The sequence below is a fragment of the Trachinotus anak genome, unplaced genomic scaffold (assembly GCF_046630095.1).
Source record: "Trachinotus anak isolate AG129_WGS33_773 ecotype Australia unplaced genomic scaffold, CSIRO_AGI_Tana_v1 ptg000031l, whole genome shotgun sequence".
NCBI lineage: Eukaryota > Metazoa > Chordata > Actinopteri > Carangiformes > Carangidae > Trachinotus > Trachinotus anak.
The window spans coordinates 9,362,501-9,382,500 of record NW_027273882.1 but is presented as its reverse complement, the minus strand read 5'-3'; the positions used below and the strand labels follow the sequence as shown (position 1 = coordinate 9,382,500).

General features: G+C 46.8%; 2 protein-coding genes across 4 annotated transcripts in view; one reads left to right on the top strand and one right to left on the bottom strand.

Annotated features, from left to right (window-relative positions):
- The window catches only part of LOC139612093 (creatine kinase B-type-like), a 9,278-nt gene extending 3,094 nt beyond the window's left edge, over positions 1-6,184 (top strand). Inside the window, exons 3-8 of the mRNA XM_071467289.1 lie at positions 130-284; positions 2,154-2,286; positions 3,184-3,355; positions 3,973-4,096; positions 4,193-4,382; positions 5,775-6,184. Of these exons, the coding sequence (XP_071323390.1) occupies positions 130-284; positions 2,154-2,286; positions 3,184-3,355; positions 3,973-4,096; positions 4,193-4,382; positions 5,775-5,953 (953 nt within the window). The 3' untranslated portion in view covers positions 5,954-6,184. The remainder of the gene's footprint in view (positions 1-129; positions 285-2,153; positions 2,287-3,183; positions 3,356-3,972; positions 4,097-4,192; positions 4,383-5,774) is intronic.
- Positions 6,185-6,921: 737 nt separating this feature from the next.
- Positions 6,922-20,000, bottom strand: part of LOC139612091 (MAP/microtubule affinity-regulating kinase 3-like) — a 13,558-nt gene continuing 479 nt past the window's right edge. Inside the window, exons 1-18 of one of the 3 annotated variants that reach the window (XM_071467284.1) lie at positions 19,906-20,000; positions 16,687-16,872; positions 16,506-16,559; positions 15,562-15,610; positions 15,387-15,452; positions 14,294-14,364; positions 14,078-14,134; positions 13,833-13,967; positions 13,647-13,748; positions 13,321-13,440; positions 13,101-13,200; positions 12,812-12,924; positions 12,590-12,728; positions 12,309-12,505; positions 9,074-9,171; positions 8,692-8,964; positions 8,430-8,474; positions 6,922-8,195 (exon numbers count right to left, since the gene is read on the bottom strand). The exon at positions 19,906-20,000 is cut by the window's right edge and continues 479 nt beyond it. In XM_071467284.1, coding sequence (XP_071323385.1) covers positions 7,826-8,195; positions 8,430-8,474; positions 8,692-8,964; positions 9,074-9,171; positions 12,309-12,505; positions 12,590-12,728; positions 12,812-12,924; positions 13,101-13,200; positions 13,321-13,440; positions 13,647-13,748; positions 13,833-13,967; positions 14,078-14,134; positions 14,294-14,364; positions 15,387-15,452; positions 15,562-15,610; positions 16,506-16,559; positions 16,687-16,872; positions 19,906-19,956 — 2,226 coding nt within the window. In that variant the 5' untranslated portion in view covers positions 19,957-20,000 and the 3' untranslated portion in view covers positions 6,922-7,825. Of the gene's footprint in view, positions 8,196-8,429; positions 8,475-8,691; positions 8,965-9,073; positions 9,172-12,308; positions 12,506-12,589; positions 12,729-12,811; positions 12,925-13,100; positions 13,201-13,320; positions 13,441-13,646; positions 13,749-13,832; positions 13,968-14,077; positions 14,135-14,293; positions 14,365-15,386; positions 15,453-15,561; positions 15,611-16,226; positions 16,481-16,505; positions 16,560-16,686; positions 16,873-19,905 lie in introns of those variants that run through there. The other 2 variants (XM_071467286.1, XM_071467285.1) reach the window with 2 other exon arrangements.

Genomic DNA, 20,000 nt, shown 5'->3' with positions numbered 1-20,000 from the left:
ACTTAATTTATTTGGCAACATTTCTATGAGAAAATGAAAAAAAGACAATGCAAAGAGTATAGATACTTTGCCTACCTGTCGGAAAATAGTGATGGGCAGGGACTGATTGGCCATTTTGTGTCGCTGCAGGTCATCCATTCATCATGACGGTCGGCTGCGTCGCTGGAGACGAGGAGACATATGAGGTGTTCAAAGAGCTGATGGATCCAGTGATCGAAGACCGCCATGGAGGATACAAACCATCAGACAAACACAAGACGGATCTGAACCCTGAGAACCTGCAGGTAAACAACAACAAACTGACCTGAGTCCTGCTCTACGAAGCAGGATCTGAGGTCATCCAGGTAACTTCAGGTTTAACTCTGGTTTTCAGTCCTACCACGGTGGCTCCCTTGTTACTGGCGTAAATCACCATGGTAACTGATGCTGAACTCCTAACCTGCTCCAGTTAAGGTTAACTACAGAGGATCAGATCAAACTACTGACCAATCAGATACCTGGAAAACACTGAGTGTTTTCATGTCTACAGGATCCTGACAGAAACAAGAGAGTTGAGAATAAAGTCTAATAATAAAGCTCAGCAGATGATCAGTGGATGTTCTGCTGTTGGAGTCTTTCCATGTGTCCACTCTGGTTTTAAAACAGCTTCTAACAAACAGGAGAGTTTATCACTAAATAACTCCATCAGAACTATTAGAGCTTCATCTGAACTGAACACAGGTTCTTTCATCCACAGACAGTGATGAAGCTGTGACTCCTCTTCATCACTGCAGCTCAGAATAACAGGAGGAGACTCTGTGAGCAGAACTGGAAATAAAAACTAAACCTGTGATGTCTCTGATCAGATCAATGATCCACACACTGATCAATACTTCATCATTAGAAATGTACATTTCAGTCTCACTGAGCTCATCACACATCAACTACTTCTCTCCACAAACAGTCTGACGTCACTTTAACTGTCTGATCTTCATCACATCATCATCATCTTATTATTTACAGTTTATCTTCAGTATGACTTTCAATTAAAATTATTTCTGCTGTTTCTTTTTTATTCTGGTCATGTGATCATGTTGTTCAGAGTTCAGCTGAATTTCACCTGATGACATCTCTATAACTGAACTCACCTGCAGGTCTCAGTTTCTTCTCAGATCATTTTAATACTTTATTCATGGTTCGGATGATGATGGTGTTCATACTAAATACTCTTTCTCTTTCACGTGAACATGCTCGTACCTGGACAGGTAAACCAGAGTTATTAGTTACTGTCATTAACTGATCAAATCGCTTTTCTTTACTAAGCTGCCAACAATAAAACTCAACACTTCCTGCAGATGTTTCACAGTAAAAGTTTTTAATGTAAAAAAATCTGCAGGAAGTTTCACTGATGGTTTGTGAAACAGTTGAATCTGTTCCTCTGAACTAATGAAGAACTGGTTGTTTAAACACAGTCATAATGAAGCTTTGACCCCAAATCACACAACAGTTTGTTTTTCAATTCAAGCAAAATGAGTCGCAGCTAAGATCAGCACTACTCATGTGACTGATCATGTAACTGTAGTCGATTCACTATAGCTACAGTCAGTTTTGTTTATGTGGCTCACATCTGTCAGAGGGATGTGAGGAAGCCATCTTACCCTAAACCCTGTCAGCTGGAGTGTACGTGAACGCACCACAATGCTCAGTCAGCTCACTGCTCCACACTGATGAACGCAGTCCACACGTCCACGTCCCCCCAGGATGAACTGTAACAGCTGATCCTCGGACTTCTACTCCAGCGCCATCAGGTCAATATTTGAACTGGCCCAACACTTTGGTTCATGACCAAGACTCAGGCTCCTGTTAGCACGGCTGTAGACTCTTAGTCTGGTTTCTCTTTAACCCACCTACCATCAGGGTCCGTTCATACGTCAACACTCGGCCTCTAATCTCACAGTTATTTTGCTTTTTTTTTGTCACATCAGCCTGGTGTAAGTGAACTAAGTGCAACGACTCATCCAGACCTTCAGTCACAAATCAACCAGTAACACACCTGTGTTCTTCCTGTTCAGCTGTCATGTGACTAATCTCTTTAATAGACCGGTAGCTCTGTCCATGGTGCTGAGAGGACATCTACTGTGGTCTCTGTTCATCTTATGTTCTGTATGTTTCAGGGTGGAGACGATCTGGACCCAAACTACGTTCTGAGCTCTCGCGTTCGGACAGGGCGGAGCATTCGTGGCTTCTGTCTGCCGCCACACTGCAGCCGTGGAGAACGACGCGCCATCGAAAACCTCTCCATTGAAAGTACAAAACAGTTTATTTGTATAAAAACCTGCAGACACACAATCTGATGGTGCGTTCAGGGAAGCTCTGATCTGATGATGGAGGTGTGCCTGCAGACTCACTGACACAGAGGAGGAACAAACTCTCCATCAGTCTGATTTATTTAGCTCTGTCTGCAGCTGAAAATTACCCGTCTTTATTTAGATATTTTCCCATCATGCCTCAGTGAGCCTCAGTGAGCATGTCAGTGAATGCAGCAGCAGATCAAACTGTTATATAACTGTGAGCTGTGTGTTGTCCTGCTGAGACTCGTAATGAGGCCGAGGGCTCAGTCATTCTAAAACCACCTTTCACATGCAAATGAGAATGAACTGAACTGGATGCACCCAGACCAGAGACTCTGCTGCCCCCCACTGTCTGAAAAGTCACGACACAGACAAAAACCCAGCTTTGTTTTTTAATTTGAAACAAAAAAAACATCAAAATGAGACAGATACTGAAGTCCAGACATAATATAAATAGGTGACAGTTATGGAACGGGTTGGTTCTGTAAAACTAACTGGACTCAAACGTTCTGCTCAGTCTGGACATGAAATCCAGGGCATGATGACGAAATGAAGGTAACAGTCAGAAAACCTCTGGTCTGGTTTGAGTTGTAGAGAGAGTTGTGAGACAGTTATGAGTTAATTGTGTGGAGAACAAAGAAGAATCCAGAGGTGGAGCAGCAGATATTCATTAAAATGATAATAGAATTAATATTAGATAGTATAATTATTAATTATTTATCATTGTCCCATTTTATCTGCAGTGTCAAATTACACTGATTACATTCACCCAGGAGCAGAGGTTCACCCTGAATTCAGCCTCCCTCTCACCTGACTGTCCTGTGCCTGACCTTTGACCCTGTGTGTGCTGCAGGTTTGGACATCCTGGACGGGGAGTTGAAGGGCAAGTACTACGCTCTGAAGAACATGACGGAGGAGGAGCAGCAGCAGCTGATTGATGACCACTTCCTGTTTGACAAGCCTGTGTCCCCACTGCTGCTGGCGTCCGGCATGGCCCGCGACTGGCCCGACGGCCGTGGCATCTGGTCAGTGAACACACCACAAACTCTGACCTGCTGAGATACTGCTACTGAGTTTAAATACTGAGATAAAATCAGAGAGTCAAAACAAATGATCTAATAACAAATTAACCTTGTGATATCTTTAGGCTATACTGTGATCTATGATATATATCTCGATATTTAGAAATCTCCTCTGTAGCGCTTCATTAATGCCTGATTAACCCTTTGATACATGAAGAGACGCCTCTCATGCCTCACTGCTGCTTTGTGTGAGCTAGAGATCCAGCATCTCGCCTATTTTTCACTTGTGACGAGCTCTTCACAGCAAAAAGTAGACAGAGAAAACATCAGTTAATAGTCATACTGACATGATATTAGCAACATTATATAGAACTGACACCTTTCACTATCATTTCAATGTCTGGACTTTATATGAATATGACACAGACATAAAGAAATATATAATTATTATATTTTGAGCAGCTGCATGTAGAGACAGAGGAGGCTCCGTGTACAATATGGTCACAGCAGAAACACAATGATGGTTATAATTATATTATGTCAATAATTTAACAGGTGATGTAAATTCAGCATAAAGACAGGCGCTCTGTGATTAACCCTTCGCTCTCCTCGACCTGCAGGCACAATGACAACAAGACCTTCCTGGTTTGGGTGAACGAGGAGGATCACCTGCGTGTCATCAGCATGCAGAAAGGAGGCAACATGAGGGAGGTGTTCACCCGCTTCTGTACTGGACTCACCAAGGTGAACACCTGCACCTCACCTTCTGTTTACAGGAGTCCTGCAGTGCTTGATCTCACCTGTCCACTGACCACTTCTCTCTCTCTCTCTGTGTAACAGATTGAGGGCTTGTTTAAGGAGCGGGGTCATGAGTTCATGTGGAACGAACACCTGGGCTACGTCCTCACCTGCCCTTCTAACCTGGGGACGGGACTGAGAGCCGGAGTCCACGTCAAACTGCCAAACATCAGCAAGCACGAGAAGTTCGGAGAGATCCTGAAGAGGCTGAGGCTGCAGAAGAGAGGAACAGGTAAACAGAGAGAGAGACAGGTACTTTGACAGGTGGACAGGTGCACAGACATGTTGGTCTGAGTGACTTCCTGTGACTCTCAAGAACCAAGTTCCACACAGTCTCCTCTGTGACCTCTGAGTCTCACTTTGAGAACATCAGCAGCCGAGAACAGTTTTGGATCCAAATATCCTGACAGGTGCTGACCAGACCCACAAGTGGCCCCAAGAGGACTTTGTGAGGACTGAGAGTCCACTTGGGTTGCAGACTCCACGCAGATTACCCATAATTCACAGCAAATGTGAATGTACCAATGTGAAAACATTAACAACCTGTTAAATCATGTAACAAACACAAAGTCAATCAGATCCAGTCTCTGATGCTGCCTTCAGAGAGACTCTGGGTCTGAACTCAGTCCTTCAGCCTGATGCTCCTCCTCCACTGTGCTCCTCTAATGTCTGTCATCACCGTCCCTGCACACAGACAGTCTCAGTCTCAGTCCAGACGGTTCTGGTCTGTGGTTCCCTGATGGTGGAACCAGCTCCTGAGAGCTCCTCAGAGCAGGAGCGTCCCTCTCTCTCCTCAGAGAGCACCTCCTCTCCTCACACCTAACATGTCTAACTAACTCTTCCTCTGCACTTTCTCATTCAGTCTCCTGCACTGTTTAAACAGATGTAGAACCTGATACTTACATTAAGGTTCCCACTGCACTGAAGCTTCACTACTGTCCTTCACTTGTGAGTCACTTTGGATAAAAGCGTCTGACAGATGAGTGAATGTAAATGTTAAGTGTTACAGGCTGTTATTTACTTTGATGTTGTGAGGTCTATTTAGTGTGAATGTCCAGCTGCTCTGCCCTGACCTGAAACCATCCACTGATCCAAATCCGGGCACCTGGTCCAGGGTCAGTCTGTCACCTCAGTGTTGAAATACCCCAGTTCCTTTCAACCACAGTAGAGAGGTATTTACAGAAGTCATGTGGCAGGTCCAGGGTCCTGAAGGGTTCTGATGTCACAGTGCACTGCTGGACTGAAGTCGTTGAGGGCTCAGTCCACAAGTCTGCATGGAGGTTTAGGTTCAGTGAGAACCTGGACTGAAGGTTCTGCAGTGGTGACCTCTCATCTGAAGGTGATCATGACCATGTGCAGTTATAAACCTGACATCCTGGGTCAGAGGTCAGTCCCACCCCCATGTCAGCATGAGGGGAAAGGGTTTGTGGGTGGGGGGTGGGGGGGTCAGCACTGAAACCACAGGGACTTGAGACTCCAGCTCAGGACCAGCTCAACCAATCAATGCTGTAGATTCAGCCACAAGTCCTGTAGATGTGCCGAGGTTCAGATTTAGAGTCAGGCGTTCCCTCGGCTCTGTTCACAAATCCTGCCCTCGTTAGATCACTTCCTGTCTGTGTCTCAGGTGGTGTGGACACGGCGGCGGTGGGCGGAGTCTTTGACATCTCCAACGCGGACCGTCTGGGTTTCTCAGAGGTGGAGCTGGTGCAGATGGTGGTGGACGGTGTCAACCTGCTGGTGGACATGGAGAAACGTCTGGAGGCTGGAGAGAGCATCGACGACATGATGCCTGAGCAGAAGTGAACTGTGTCACTGTAACCTCTGACACCCCCCTCCTCTCCCCTCACTCCCCTCCTCACCCCCACCCCCACACTGTAATCAATCAGAACCCGTCCTGAAGCAGCAGGACGTTTAGAGCCGCTCAGTTAGACTTCAGTCTGCCAACATGTGAAGGATTTTCTATTTCCTGTCTCCACCTGTTGGACTCATCTAACACCTGAAATCTCTAATAAAGTCTCTGTGGCCCCAACTAAACACTGCTGCTCACCTGTCGTCATTCCACACACACACACACCTGATTGGACTGTTTATATAATTAGGCTGGGGGGCGGGGGGGGGGGGTGTCGGTGTCAGCTGCAGGTGGTCAGGTTCTCTGCAGGTTCTTGGTTCTTTATTATTTATTACATCACAGTTTTTGAGCGTGTAGAGGAAACTGAACCGACAGTAACGTTAGATGAGAAATGAATGAACTAAAATAAACTCTTCAGACCAGCTTAGAGACCAGAACCTGCGTAACAGCAGGCCTCAGATCAGTGAGACCAGCTGGGACCACGCTCACCAGTGTGAACGGACGCTACCTGATGGTGACATCATCAATAAAGTCAGTTCATCCAAAACTTTCTCTGAAAGAATAAAGTCAGCGTTTTATTGTGAAGTGTCATTTTTCTGTGGTTTGACAGCACAGTGTTTTATCATCAGTTCAGACAGTGAATCTTCTTCATCTTCAGATAAACTGCTTTATTGGTCGTGACACCTGAAGCCCGTACCTCACCTGCGTTAAAGTGTCTCTGTGCTTAAAGAATCTACAGTTTGAAGAAATTAATTCAGAGATAAACTACAAATCCCTGGAGTCTGTACATAAACCTACATGTACCTAACACTGTCACCACGACTGATGTCATCCGAGTGTCAGCCAGGGAGCTACACCAGGATGATCCATGACCTCTCTGGGCTTCTGCAGTTTGACAAAAGACTCCATCCACACAGGAAGCTGTGCTACTGCAAGGTGTTTAATGAGACACAAGGGAACCTGACGTTCAGTTAACAAACAACAGTAACAATCAGCCGTTGACCAGCTGACGATCAGCTGAATGCTCACATGTACAAAAGAGGAAACAAATCAACATAAAAACAAGGTGAGTCTCTGTCAAACTATTTACATTCACAAACACTGACTCACACCCACCTGTCTGGGCTCACATGACTCCGCCCCCTTCAGTCTGACACCCCCCTCACCTGTCCTCTGGTGGGCGAGGCCAAAACACCTGCAGGTCAGTCATTGCAGAATAAAACAAATGTACATCACAGCAGAACAGTTCCTGTGTCTCATACTGGACACCAAGTCCCATGATCCTTTGCCATGTCAGCCATGTTTATTCAATTTAATTCAAACAAGTGTGATGTGGATCTGCCCCTGCTGTACTGGGAGCAGGTAAGGGAAACCCCTTACCTGAATTAATATGTGTAGCTGTTGTGGTTGTGGGTGATGAGGAGGAAAGGTCAGCACCAATAGCTGGCCTGGGCTGAACCAATCAACATGAAGATCAGCTGATGATGTCATCTGTGACTCAGGACGATGGTGAACTAGTGAAGGTATTTCCTGCTGAGGATCAACGCTCAGTGTTCTCACGTTCTTCAGGAACCATCAACGCCGATAGTTCCTTGGCTCTCAACAGCAGCAGGTGTGTGTGTGTGTGTGTGTGTGTGTGTGACATCAGCATCACAAAGACAGATCACAGCAAGTGATGTCACACGTGGACCGGCCTTCAGCTGCAGCCACACACTGATGACTCACACAGGTACGACTGCTGCTCCCATTTAAACGCACCTGCTGAGACCTGACCATGGACACACCTGTCCCTGCACCTGTCTCTGTCTACCTGTCTCTCTTCTGCTCTACAGTTTGAGTTCATTGGCGATCTTGGAGGCAATGTTCTTGAAGGCAATGGACGTTCCTGAAATCCGTTTGAATCTCACTCCATTGAGTGAGAGGCGGGGCAGTTTGCACACCTCCATCTCCCATTGGACGAGGCTGTCGGCGTGCCCGTCTCCATGGACACAAAGCAGTAGAAAGCGCTCGCGCTGCTCATAGTCACAGTTGTTGGCATCCAGGACTTTCCTGATCTCCCTCATCATGTCTAGAGGCTCCATGGAGGATGTGGTCTTCATGCTCCAGGTGAACCTCAGGGAGCGAGGCTTCGACTCCTTCAGGTGAGGAGCAGCAGGAGAACCAGGCTCCTCCTTCTGATCAGACGACACATTACGACTGGGGGGTGGGGGTGGGGGTAGAGGGAGGAGACAGGATGTTTGTGTTAAACTCAAGAACATTTGAATCCTTCACACTGAACTTCATTGTTCACAGCAGCTGAGAACAAACAACGTGGAGGTGGTTTCTGATTGGCTGGGCTGCAGGTACTGTCCACTAATCTCAACCAATCAGAATGAAGAGCATTACAACACTAAACAACACAACAGAGACACAGACACCTGTCTGACTCACCTGGACCCTTCAGGTCTCCTGTTCCTCTCAACCTCTGACACCCCTCTGACAGCAAGGACACAAGGACACAAGGGAGGAAGAGTCTCAGTGTTAATGAGCAGGTGGAAGACGAGGAACAAGGAAAAGGAGGAAGACGTTCTGGTTCGTGTCTCAGACCTGGTCTCTCACCTGTCTCACTGCTCTCAGTCTGATACACCTGTCTGACTCACCTGTCACACAGGTAAATACACTCAACCTCCCATGATGCTTTGACCTGGCGTACCTGCGTGTAAGTTTGGAGGTGAGTTTGGAGAACAGGTTGGTGGACCCTCTGGCTCGTGATTGGGCGAGGGGTGTGGCGTCATGTGACAGGCTGGGTGAGGCGGGGGGGCCATTGTAGGTGGCGGTGCGTCTCTCTCGGAGCTGACCTCCGTGGAAGGTGCTGCGACTCGCCGTCCCCCGAGGGAAGCGCAGCCGGTCTGGAGGAGTCGCTCCGCTGCTCACACTGTGGGTGGAGGCTCCGCCTACTGATCTCTGGGTGGGTGTAGTCACTGAGCTGAAAGGAGGAGGCGGGGTTACTGTACTTTCTGTCATGGACCCATGAATCAGCTGTTTTTAGAGGGTCAGATCTGATCTGGTTTTGATCCTGATCCAAACACCTGTACCTGTTCTCCTTGCCGTTGTGGACCACAGAATGTCGGTCTGTGGAGTTCCTCTCACTGCACACGTACGTGTTCCTCCTCGTCATGCTGGACGACCCCCCCTGAGTCAAACACATGGTCTCATTAAAACAGAGCAGGTCCACTCAGTCCTCCAGAGACCACAGTCTGATCCAGATCTGCATCAGATCTAAAAGGCTCTCAGGCAGAACGAGTGATGAACAGGGAGCTGGAGGCCGTCAGCTGATCAACAGTTCATTCATTCACATTGCTGAAAAGCTAGTTCATGCATTTGTTACCTCAAGACTGGACTACTGTAACTCTTTATTGTCAGGATGTCCCAAAAATTCAGTAAAAAGCCTCCAATTGATGCGGCAGCACGAGTACTGACAGGAACTAGGAAACGAGATCACATCTCTCCTCTGTTAGCTTCTCTGCATTGGCTCCCTGTAAAATCCACGATAGAATTTACAGGTGCTGGTCATATAATTAGAATATCATGAAAAAGTTGATTTATTTCAGTAATTCCATTCAAAAAGTGAAACTTGTATATTGTATTCATTCATTATACACAGATTGATATATTTCAAATGTTTATTTCTTTTAATTTTGATGATTATAACTGACAACTAATGAAAACTACAAATTCAGTATCTCAGAAAATTAGAATATTACTTAAGACCAGTACAAAAAAAGGATTTTTAGAAATGTTGGCCAACTGAAAAGTATGAACATGAAAAGTATGAGCATGTACAGCACTCAATACTTGGTTGGGGCTCCTTTTGCCTGAATTACTGCAGCAATGCGGCGTGGCATGGAGTTGATCAGTCTGTGGCACTGCTCAGGTGTTATGATAGTGGCCTTCAGCTCTTCTGCATTGTTGGGTCTGGTGTATCGCATCTTCCTCTTCACAATACCCCATAGATTTTCTATGGGGTTAAGGTCAGGCGAGTTTGCTGGCCAATTAAGAACAGGGATACCATGGTCCTTTAACCAGGTACTGGTAGCTTTGGCACTGTGTGCAGGTGCCAAGTCCTGTTGGAAAATGAAATCTGCATCTCCATAAAGTTGGTCAGCAGCAGGAAGCATGAAGTGCTCTAAAACGTCTTGGTAGATGGCTGCGTTGACCTTGGACCTCAGAAAACACAGTGGACCAATACCAGCAGATGACATGGCACCCCAAACCATCAGTGACTGTGGAAACTTTACACTGGACCTCAAGCAACATGGATTCTGTGCCTCTCCTCTCTTCCTCCAGACTCTGGGACCTTGATTTCCAAAGGAAATGCCAAATTTACTTTCATCAGAGAACATAACTTTGGACCACTCAGCAGCAGTCCAGTCCTTTTTGTCTTTAGCCCAGGCGAGACGCTTCTGATGCTGTCTCTTGTTCAAGAGTGGCTTGACACAAGGAATGCGACAGCGGAAACCCATGTCTTGCATACGTCTGTGCGTGGTGGTTCTTGAAGCGCCGACTCCAGCTGCAGTCCACTCTTTGTGAATCTCCCCCACATTTTTGAATGGGTTTTGTTTCACAATCCTCTCCAGGGTGCGGTTATCCCTATTGCTTGTACACTTTTTTCTACCACATCTTTTCCTTCCCTTCGCCTCTCTATTAATGTGCTTGGACACAGAGCCCTGTGAACAGCCAGCCTCTTTAGCAATGACCTTTTGTGTCTTGCCCTCCTTGTGCAAGGTGACAATGGTCGTCTTTTGGACAACTGTCAAGTCAGCAGTCTTCCCCATGATTGTGTAGCCTACAGAACTAGACTGAGAGACCATTTAAAGGCCTTTGTAGGTGTTTTGAGTTAAAAATCCTTTCTTTGTACTGGTCTTAAGTAATATTCTAATTTTCTCAGATACTGAATTTGTGGTTTTCATTAGTTGTCAGTTATAATCATCAAAATTAAAAGAAATAAATGTTTGAAATATCAGTCTGTGTGTAATGAATGAATACAATATACAAGTTTCACTTTTTGAATGTAATTACTGAAATAAATCAACTTTTTCATGATATTCTAATTATATGACCAGCACCTGTAGACTAAAAAGTATTGGTCCTAGCACAGAACCTTGTGGAACCCCATGACTGACTGTAGTGTTGATAGAAGAGTTGTTATTAACATGAACAAACTGGAGTCTATCTGACAAATATGACTTAAACCAGCTTAGTGCGGTTCCTTTAATGCCGACCATATGTTCTAGTCTCTGTAATAAAATCTTATGATCGATGGTGTCAAATGCAGCACTAAGAGTTTGTAAGAGCAGAATGGGGGGCAGAGCCTTCAGCTATCAGGCTCCTCTCCTGTGGAACCAGCTCCCAGTGTGGGTTCGGGAGGCAGACCCCCTCTCTACCTTTAAGATCAGGCTTCAAACTGTCCTGTTTAGTAAAGCTTATAGTTAGGGCTGGCTCGGGTATGTCCTGACCCATCCCTTAGTTATGCTGCTATAGAGCTAGACTGCTGGGGGATTCCCATGATGCACTGGGTGCTCTCGTGCTCTCTCACTCTCTCGCTCTCTCGCTCTCTCGCTCTCTCCTCATTCTGCAGGTCTCTCTGCCTCTGGAGCAGCAGGATCCAGATCCACCACTACTCATCATTACTATTAACCACTGTTACCTGTCATTATTATTGATAACAGCATTACCTGTTCCTGGTCTCTCTCTCTCTTTCTCCTCTCTCCTCCCCCCACCCCCCCCCTTTTTTATCTCCTCCTAAACCCAACCGGTCGAGGCAGACCCCCCCCACCCCGAGCCCGGTTCTGTTGGAGGTTTCTTCCTGTTAAAGGAAGTTTTTCCTCCCCCCTGTCGCCAAGCTCTGCTCTTTGTGGGAACTGTTGGGTTTTTCTCTGTAACAAAGTAAGGTCTCGACCTGACCCTGTAAAGTGCCTCGAGATAATGTATATTATGATTTGGCGCTATACAAATAAAATTGAATTGAATTGAATTATTGATCAATAATCAGTGAACTGATTACTGAATGAGACATGTACTTCCTCTGAGACGAGGGGAGGAGTCTTGATGTCACAACAGTTTACCTGTCACCCTTAAGGTTGGACCGGACTGTTTTTACATCAGATCCTGTCAACTACCGACAGTAAATAAAGTTTTATTCAACAGTTTACAGGTGTGAGTTCACCTGACTGTTTGGCAGCAGTGGCTTCTGGGTGAAATGCTCCGTCTACAGAGCCTCTGAAGGCTTCCTGTCACACCTGTGTCCACTTGTCTAACAGGTTAACTCACGGTGGGTGTGGCCGACGTCTTCCTCCGCTCCGGGATGTCAGCCATGTTGGGGTTGTTGGCGTTTCCTAGCAGAGGACTGCCCCCCTCCACAGGACTGGACTTCCGGCTCTGACCACCCACCTCCTGCTTCACCTCCCCCTCTGCTGACGCTGCCGTCTGGCTCCTCCTGGAGTGAGGAGCAGAGGCCCCCGGACACACTGAGGAGGAGAGAGGGAGTTACTGAACAAACTGCAGTCTGGAACTGGTCTGGATTAACCCCAGGTCCTGGTCTGGAACTGTACCTTGGTCACTGTACCTCCTCTGTTTGGAGGAGGAGGAGGAGCGCTGGACGAGGAGTCGAGCAGGAGACTGATTGCTGCTGGATGGACGAGCTTTGAGCAGAGAGATGGTGCTGGAGGACGAGGAGTCGCTCACCTCCACCTGCACATCAAACACACATCAGTTATCACCGCCGGTGACTGCAGGTCATCTGCACACCTGCTGTTACCATGGCAATCTCTGACCTCAGCAGTCCTGCGCCCAAGCAGCAGGTAGGTAGCTGTGATGTCATCGTACTTCATCTTGGCGAGCGAATCGTTGATCTCCTCTCTGGAGTAACCCATCCCCACCATCACGTCTGAAACACAACACACACATCAGGACCCACACACTGACAGTGCTCCTGGACCGGACTGGAACTGGACTACAACAGACTGGAACTGGATCTGAACTGGATCTGAACTGGATTAGAACTGGATTAGAACTGGATTAGAACTGGACTCTAACTGGACTGGATTTGAGCTGAGTGTGTACCGATCCTCTTCTGGTCCCTGATGTCCCGCTCTGGCTCGATGAAGGGCTTCAGCTCCTCTTCATCACAGCCAGCGTTGATCCAACGGTCCTTCATGATTTGCTGAAGAGGAAAAGTTCAGACCATATTCATTTAGAGGGTCCTGTACTGGACTAATGTATTGATGATGTATTGGTGATGTATTGACAATGTATTGGTGATTTATTGATGCTGTCTCCTGACCTCCAGAGTTCCTCGTTTCCCCGGGTTCAGCACCAGGAAGCGTTTCAGCAGGTTCTCACAGTCCGTTGACATGTAGAAGGGGATGCGATATTTACCTCGCAGCACTCGCTCTCTGAGCTCCTACAGACAGAAACACACACATCATGCATACTGCTGGACCCATCTGTCACTTAAAGGAACAGTACAACTGTTCAGAAAATCATCTTGTCAGAGTCAGAAAATTTCGGACTGTTCCTTTAAATCTCGATATGCCTGGAGAGAAAGATCTTCCCTAAGGGACACTTTATTGTTTACATGTTCCTTTAACCCTTCTGTCTGTTACTGACCTTGAGGTTCTGTCCGTCAAATGGCAGAGATCCACTGACCAGAGTGTAGAGGATCACACCAAGACTCCACACATCCACCTCTGGACCATCATACTTCTTACCCTGAAACACACATAACACACAACAAAGTGTAAAGACACACAGTTACACACTGACGGGGTTTTTATGACTGACTGACGTGTGTACCTGGAAGAGCTCAGGTGCAGCGTACGGAGGAGAACCACAGAAAGTGTCCAGTTTCCCACCGACAGTGAACTCATTACTGAACCCAAAATCTGCTATTTTAATGTTCATGTCAGCATCAAGGAGGAGGTTCTCTGCCTGTAGGAGGAGGAGGGGGAGGAGGTGAATCCAGCTGTAGGTTCTACATGTTCATGATGTGTTTACTGTCAGCTGGGGAATCTGAGTTTACATGTTACTGTCTGTTTTACCTTAAGGTCACGGTGAACTATGTGCTTCTGATGACAGTACTGAACAGCAGACACAATCTGGGGGGGGGAGAGGAACTTTACAGTTAGAGAAAACAGTCTGAACAAGCACTCCATCTGTTTCACTGTTGTATTATGGGATGCAGTTGGGGCATGGTGTTACCATGGTAACACCTGTGTGTGTGTGTGTGTGTGTGTGTGTGTGTGTGTGTGTGTTACCTGTCTAAATTTAGCTCTGGCCTCCTTCTCCTTCATCCTCCCATGAGCTACGAGGTAGTCGAACACTTCACCTGCACACAGAGGAATGAAGGTCACCTGTGTTCGGGTTCGGGAGGCAGACACCCTCTCTACCTTTAAGATCAGGCTTAAAACTGTCTTGTTTAGTAAAGCTTATAGTTAGGGCTGGCTCGGGTATGTCCTGACCCATCCCTTAGCTATGCTGCTATAGAGCTAAACTGCTGGGGGATTCCCATGATTCACTGGGCGCTCTCTCCCTATTTCTGTCTCTCTCCCCCGCTCTCTCTCAATGACTTCATGCCATTAACTTTGTTTTTTTTTTTTTCTCTCCCGTAGTTTTGTGCTTCTCCTCTCTCTCCCTCTCTCTGTCCTCATTCTGCAGGTATCTCTGCCTCGGGAGCAGCAGGATCCAGATCCACCACTACTCATCTTTACTATTACTATTACCTGTCTTTATTATTAATAACGCCATTACCGACACAGCTGTTCCTGGTCTCTCTCTCTTCTCTCCCCTCTCCTCCCCCTCCCCCTCTTTCTATCTTCCCCTAAACCCAACCGGTCGAGGCAGACGGCCGCCCACCCTGAGCCCGGTTCTGTTGGAGGTTTCTTCCTGTTAAAAGGGAGTTTTTCCTCCCCCCTGTCGCCAAGCGCTTGCTCGTTGTGGGAACTGTTGGGTTTTTCTCTGTAACAAAGTAAGGTCTTGACCTTACCCTGTAAAGTGCCTTGAGATAATGTATATTATGATTTGGCGCTATACAAATAAAATTGAATTGAATTGAATTGAATTGAACTGTGTTCTGACCCTGACACAGGTCAGAGGTCAAACAGCCAGAGCAACAGCTAGTCATCCTCTTAGAGTCATCTGTCAATCACTTTTTAATTCCTCCATCAATCCTTTAGTCCATGAAAACCATCACACCCTAAACCCGACGTCTTCAAATGTTGTTTGACCAAAGAGCCACAGACTCCTCTGCAACTAACAACTCATCAATCATCAACAGCTGCCGATCAATCAATCAACCAATCGTTTCAGCTCAACATCCAGATTCACTGTGAAGATGAAGGCGTGACTGACCTCCACTGGCGTACTCCATCACCAGGTACAGAGTCTTCTCCGTCTCTATCACCTCAAACAGCTTCACTGTGGAGGGGACAGAGAGTGAGACAGGTGAGAGGACAGAGGGTGAGACAGGTGAGAGGACAGAGGGTGAGACAGGAGAGAGGACAGAGGGTGAGACAGACCGACTCACCGATGTTGGGGTGGTTCAGGATCTTCATTATTCTGACTTCTCTGAAGAGCTGAGAGACAAACAAACATCAGGTCATATAATCATGAACAACAGAAACACCACAGGTACGTCTGAGGGGGGGTCACCTGGGTCCACCTCACATCACTGCCAGCCTGGACCAGCACCCCCCCCCTGTAGACCAGGGCCGGACCACAGTCAGGTCCATATGAACTGGTCATACTGGACATGAACTTGTTTCTAACGGGACTGATGGAGGTCCTCCACCAGTCCAATCACTGGAATGACGGAGGTCCTCCACCTGTCCAGTCACTGGAATGACAGAGGTCCTCCACCTGTCCAGTCACTGGAATGACGGAGGTCCTCCACCTGTCCAGTCACTGGAATGACAGAGGTCCTCCACCTGTCCAGTCATGGGAGTGACGGAGGTCCTCCACCTGTCCAGTCACTGGAGTGACGGAGGTCCTCCACCAGTCCAATCACTGGAATGACGGAGGTCCTCCACCTGTCCAGTCACTGGAGTAACGGAGGTCCTCCACCTGTCCAGTCATGGGAGTGACGAAGGTTCTCCATCGGTCTTGTAGATTATTACTACATCTTGTATGACAGAGGTTGCAACGCTCTGAGTCCTGATTGGCTGAGTGGCTAATTAATAACTAATCAATGACCTGTGTGAGTGTGAAGTCAGGTCAGACTGTATTAGGACTTTCTGACTGATCAGAGTGGTTCAGTCTGGACCTGGTACAGTCTGGACCTGGTTGGAACAGGACCAGTTCTCAGGTGAAAGAGGGTCATGATCTGGTTCATGAAGTTTCAGCCTGGATCTGGATTTCAGTTATCCAGTCATTACATGAGGTTCTCTGATGTTCTCTGTTCCAGCGTCAGCAGGACTCTGGTGTCACAGTCACAGTAAGACCTCCCAACAGTCTGGATCCAGACTGCCTCACCTTCTGCAGGCTGGTGGGGTTCAGCTGGGTCTTGTCGATGATCTTGATGGCGACCTGTCAGACAGAGACGAGAGGTAAATCGCTGCTTCACATGTTCCTGTTCTGAGGATCTGGAGGACACCGTTTGGACTCTACCAAGTCTCTGTGGTGGACTCTAGGGACAGGTCTCAGTCTGTCTCACCTCTCGTCCCGTCAGGACGTGTCGAGCCAGTTTGACTTTAGCGAAGTTTCCTTTCCCGATGGTTTTCAGCAGCCGGTAGTTTCCCACATGGGGCGTCTCGTCTCCGGCGGTGGACAGAGCGGTTTTACAACGAGCAGAGCGGACGGAGCGGGTCGCCTCACCACGGCCATCATCGACTGAGGTATGCTGGGAAAAATAAAGATGTCACACAGAGTCCTGTGAGTTACAGCGTGACGTGATCGGGTTGATACGTCTGGATCAATTAATGAGCAACGACCTGATCAATAACTAAATAGACACTGACACCATTCACTGAAAACAATACGAATCACAGACTATTCAATCCAATCGCACAACATTTGATATTTAAATAAGAGGTGATCTTCAGCCGCTGTTGGTCTCAGAGTAGTTTTGATCCAGAACGAGGATCAGCCAGAAACCAAAGTGTCAACTAACTTCAAAATGTTTCTCGTTTCTCAGATTTTCTTTGGGTTTGAGATAAAACACGATATTTTCAAACATTTTTTCACGACTGTGTGATGTTTTCTGATGTGACGACCACTCCTCTTTTGCTCTGTCGGGCCTGTTGCTCGCCCTTTCTCTCTTCCTCCAGCGGCCTTGGTTGTTCTGTTGTCCTTTCGTTTATTTTATGGCACCTTACAGCACTTACTCACATCCATACTTTTCACGCACACATCATACACTTCGCACTGACCTACCGTCTGTCACATCCCATGCTTTAGGATTTTTGTTAGCAATTATATTTTTATTGCTTCTTTCTGTTAAATAAATACTTGTCTTTAATGTTAACATGGTGTGTCTCCCTCCTTGTCATGGCTTTAAGAGCCAGGCTGTGACAATAGACAAACAATTCACAGAGAAAATCACTGATTCATTGATAACAGATGGATCCATAGTGGAAGTATTTGTCAGCTGCACCTCTGATTGAGATTACAGCAGCTTTTCTTTGCGTCTCAGATACATTCATTTGGTTTAGACACAAAGTCATGTGACCAATGACAGCTCCCACATGATGTGCTGAGCTCTGATTGGACAACAGAACTCCTCAGGGCTCTACAGCACCAAATGACAGAAGGACTTGGAGCAGGCAGTTTCAGACAGGTAGATACAACTGCTTCAATACTAACATCATTCACTGCAATATTATTATTTATAATAAGACACAGAACCCTCTCACTGCAGATCACCTTCTACCTGAGCCCTAAAACTGTGTCACGACCCGGAACCTCCTGGAAAACCTGCGACAGTCTCCCAGCAGCCCTCCAGTCTTACAGCAGCACAAAGATGACTAATCATCTTCGCTCAGATCCACACAGCTGAAGTCAACGTCACCAATTTCTATCACAGGACAACTGGAACATCTTCCAGGACACCTGAAACCCCCTAAAAGGTCTTTTTCTTTTTCCCCCTAAAACTTTTCAGGAACTTCCAAAACCTCCTTAAGACCATCTGCAACCTTCTTAGAAGATGACTGGAACCTCATGACTGAGCCCATAAACCTTCTCAGCGAGCTTCTAAACCTTCCAAAGATCCACCTGGAACCCAGTCACAGAAACCTCCTCATCATCTAGAGCCTCCTCAAAGACACATCCTCCAGGACAAAATCCTCCTCAGAGACCCTACAAACCTTCTCAAGATCCTTCTGAACCATCAGTGATCCAGCTGGAACCTCCTCAAACAAGCCTTGGCATCAGTTTCAGGAACCCTCAGGACCACCGAGACCGTGGGATGGGTGGTATAAGGGTTTACAGTTCAACAGATGTGTCTGTCAGTACAGAGTTAGCGAAGTGCTCACCGATAAATTGTGTTTTCATCGTCATTGCGATGAAGATGTCAGTAAACACATTGCTCAAGACTGAAATGTGATGAATTAGATAAGAATCATTTTATTTCCTCTCTCCATGACACACTGCCTGAGCCAAACTAACACTAATGTTCTCTACCACGTCAGATGTCAGGCTGCAACCTCTCCTCTGACACACACACACACACACACAGGTGACAGTGGAGATCAATGTTTCAGGCGCTGACAGCAGCTTCAGTCATAGCTCTGAGTGATCAAACCATCTCAGTGTCCTGTCTGGACCTGGACCTGGACCTGGACCTATGCATTACTAAGAATGATTTAAGTTTGATGGAGCATTTGAACCGGTGTAGTTTTTCTAGCTTTTACAACACCAGTCACAGGACGCTCCTCAGCCAACCACTGAGACTGGAGATGAGACAGCAGTGGGACAGAAGGAGAACAGGTGTTAGAGCTGGAACAGAGTCAACAGAGGAAGAAAAGGGAACATTTTCATGTTTTTCTAAAAAAAAAAACACTTTATTTGAAGATTTTTTTCAGAAGCTCTCTGTATGATATCCTTTATTCTCACTGAAATGACAGAAGAACATTTAAGTTATTATTCATAATCCCTCCAGTTCTGGCAGGTGGACAGTGAGGTGTGGTTAATTAAACCATGTCTTCATTAAAAGTAATTGAATGACCATGACCATTAAAATGACATGATAGAAGATTTTGGCCGTATCTTCCCACCAAAACATTTTCCAGGACTCCTGGAACCCTCTCAGAGGTAGTTCTGATTCCTGACAGTGACCCTCATATCTCCTCAAACCTGGACCCAAACACCTCCTCCAGGAGAAACTTTCAAAGACTCACTGAAACCTGCTCTACAGCCGTCGTCACTGCTCTCCTCAAAATCACCTGGAACTTCTTTTAAAAACTTGTAAGATCCCCAGGAATGACTGACCTTCTCCTGGTGGCCCTCAGGGCACCAGACCATCACCTGGGAGACATGGAATCCTTTCAGTGACCCTAAAAACCTGCTGGAGCCTCTTACATGACACCTGGGAACCCTTTTGGAGATCTTAGAGAAACCTGGTTACCTGGAGCCCACTTCAGAGACCCTACAAGCCTCTGAAGGACTCTCCTCCAGGACAGGACCCACAGTGATTGACCTGTAAACTACTGAGACAAACCGGGAACCCATCTGCTGGGTGTATTCACACTAACACCCGTGTAAACCACCAATAAAATCCCGGGATAGTCCATCCATTGATCATTTAGTGAGAGCTCCATGACGTCAGCCATGATTTTACACGATTGGTGTGTTGTCGTCGACCTTTAAGAGAAACAGCTGAACAATCAAATCAAACGCGGGCCTGGTAAAACAGTATGAAAGTTCAAGTTAAACTCACATTTTCGGCGTCCCGCTCGTTGACAGTGGGCAGGGGGGTCCTGGCGGACATGTTACCCGGGTCAGTGTGAGAGAGGTTCGGTCATGAAGCCGCCT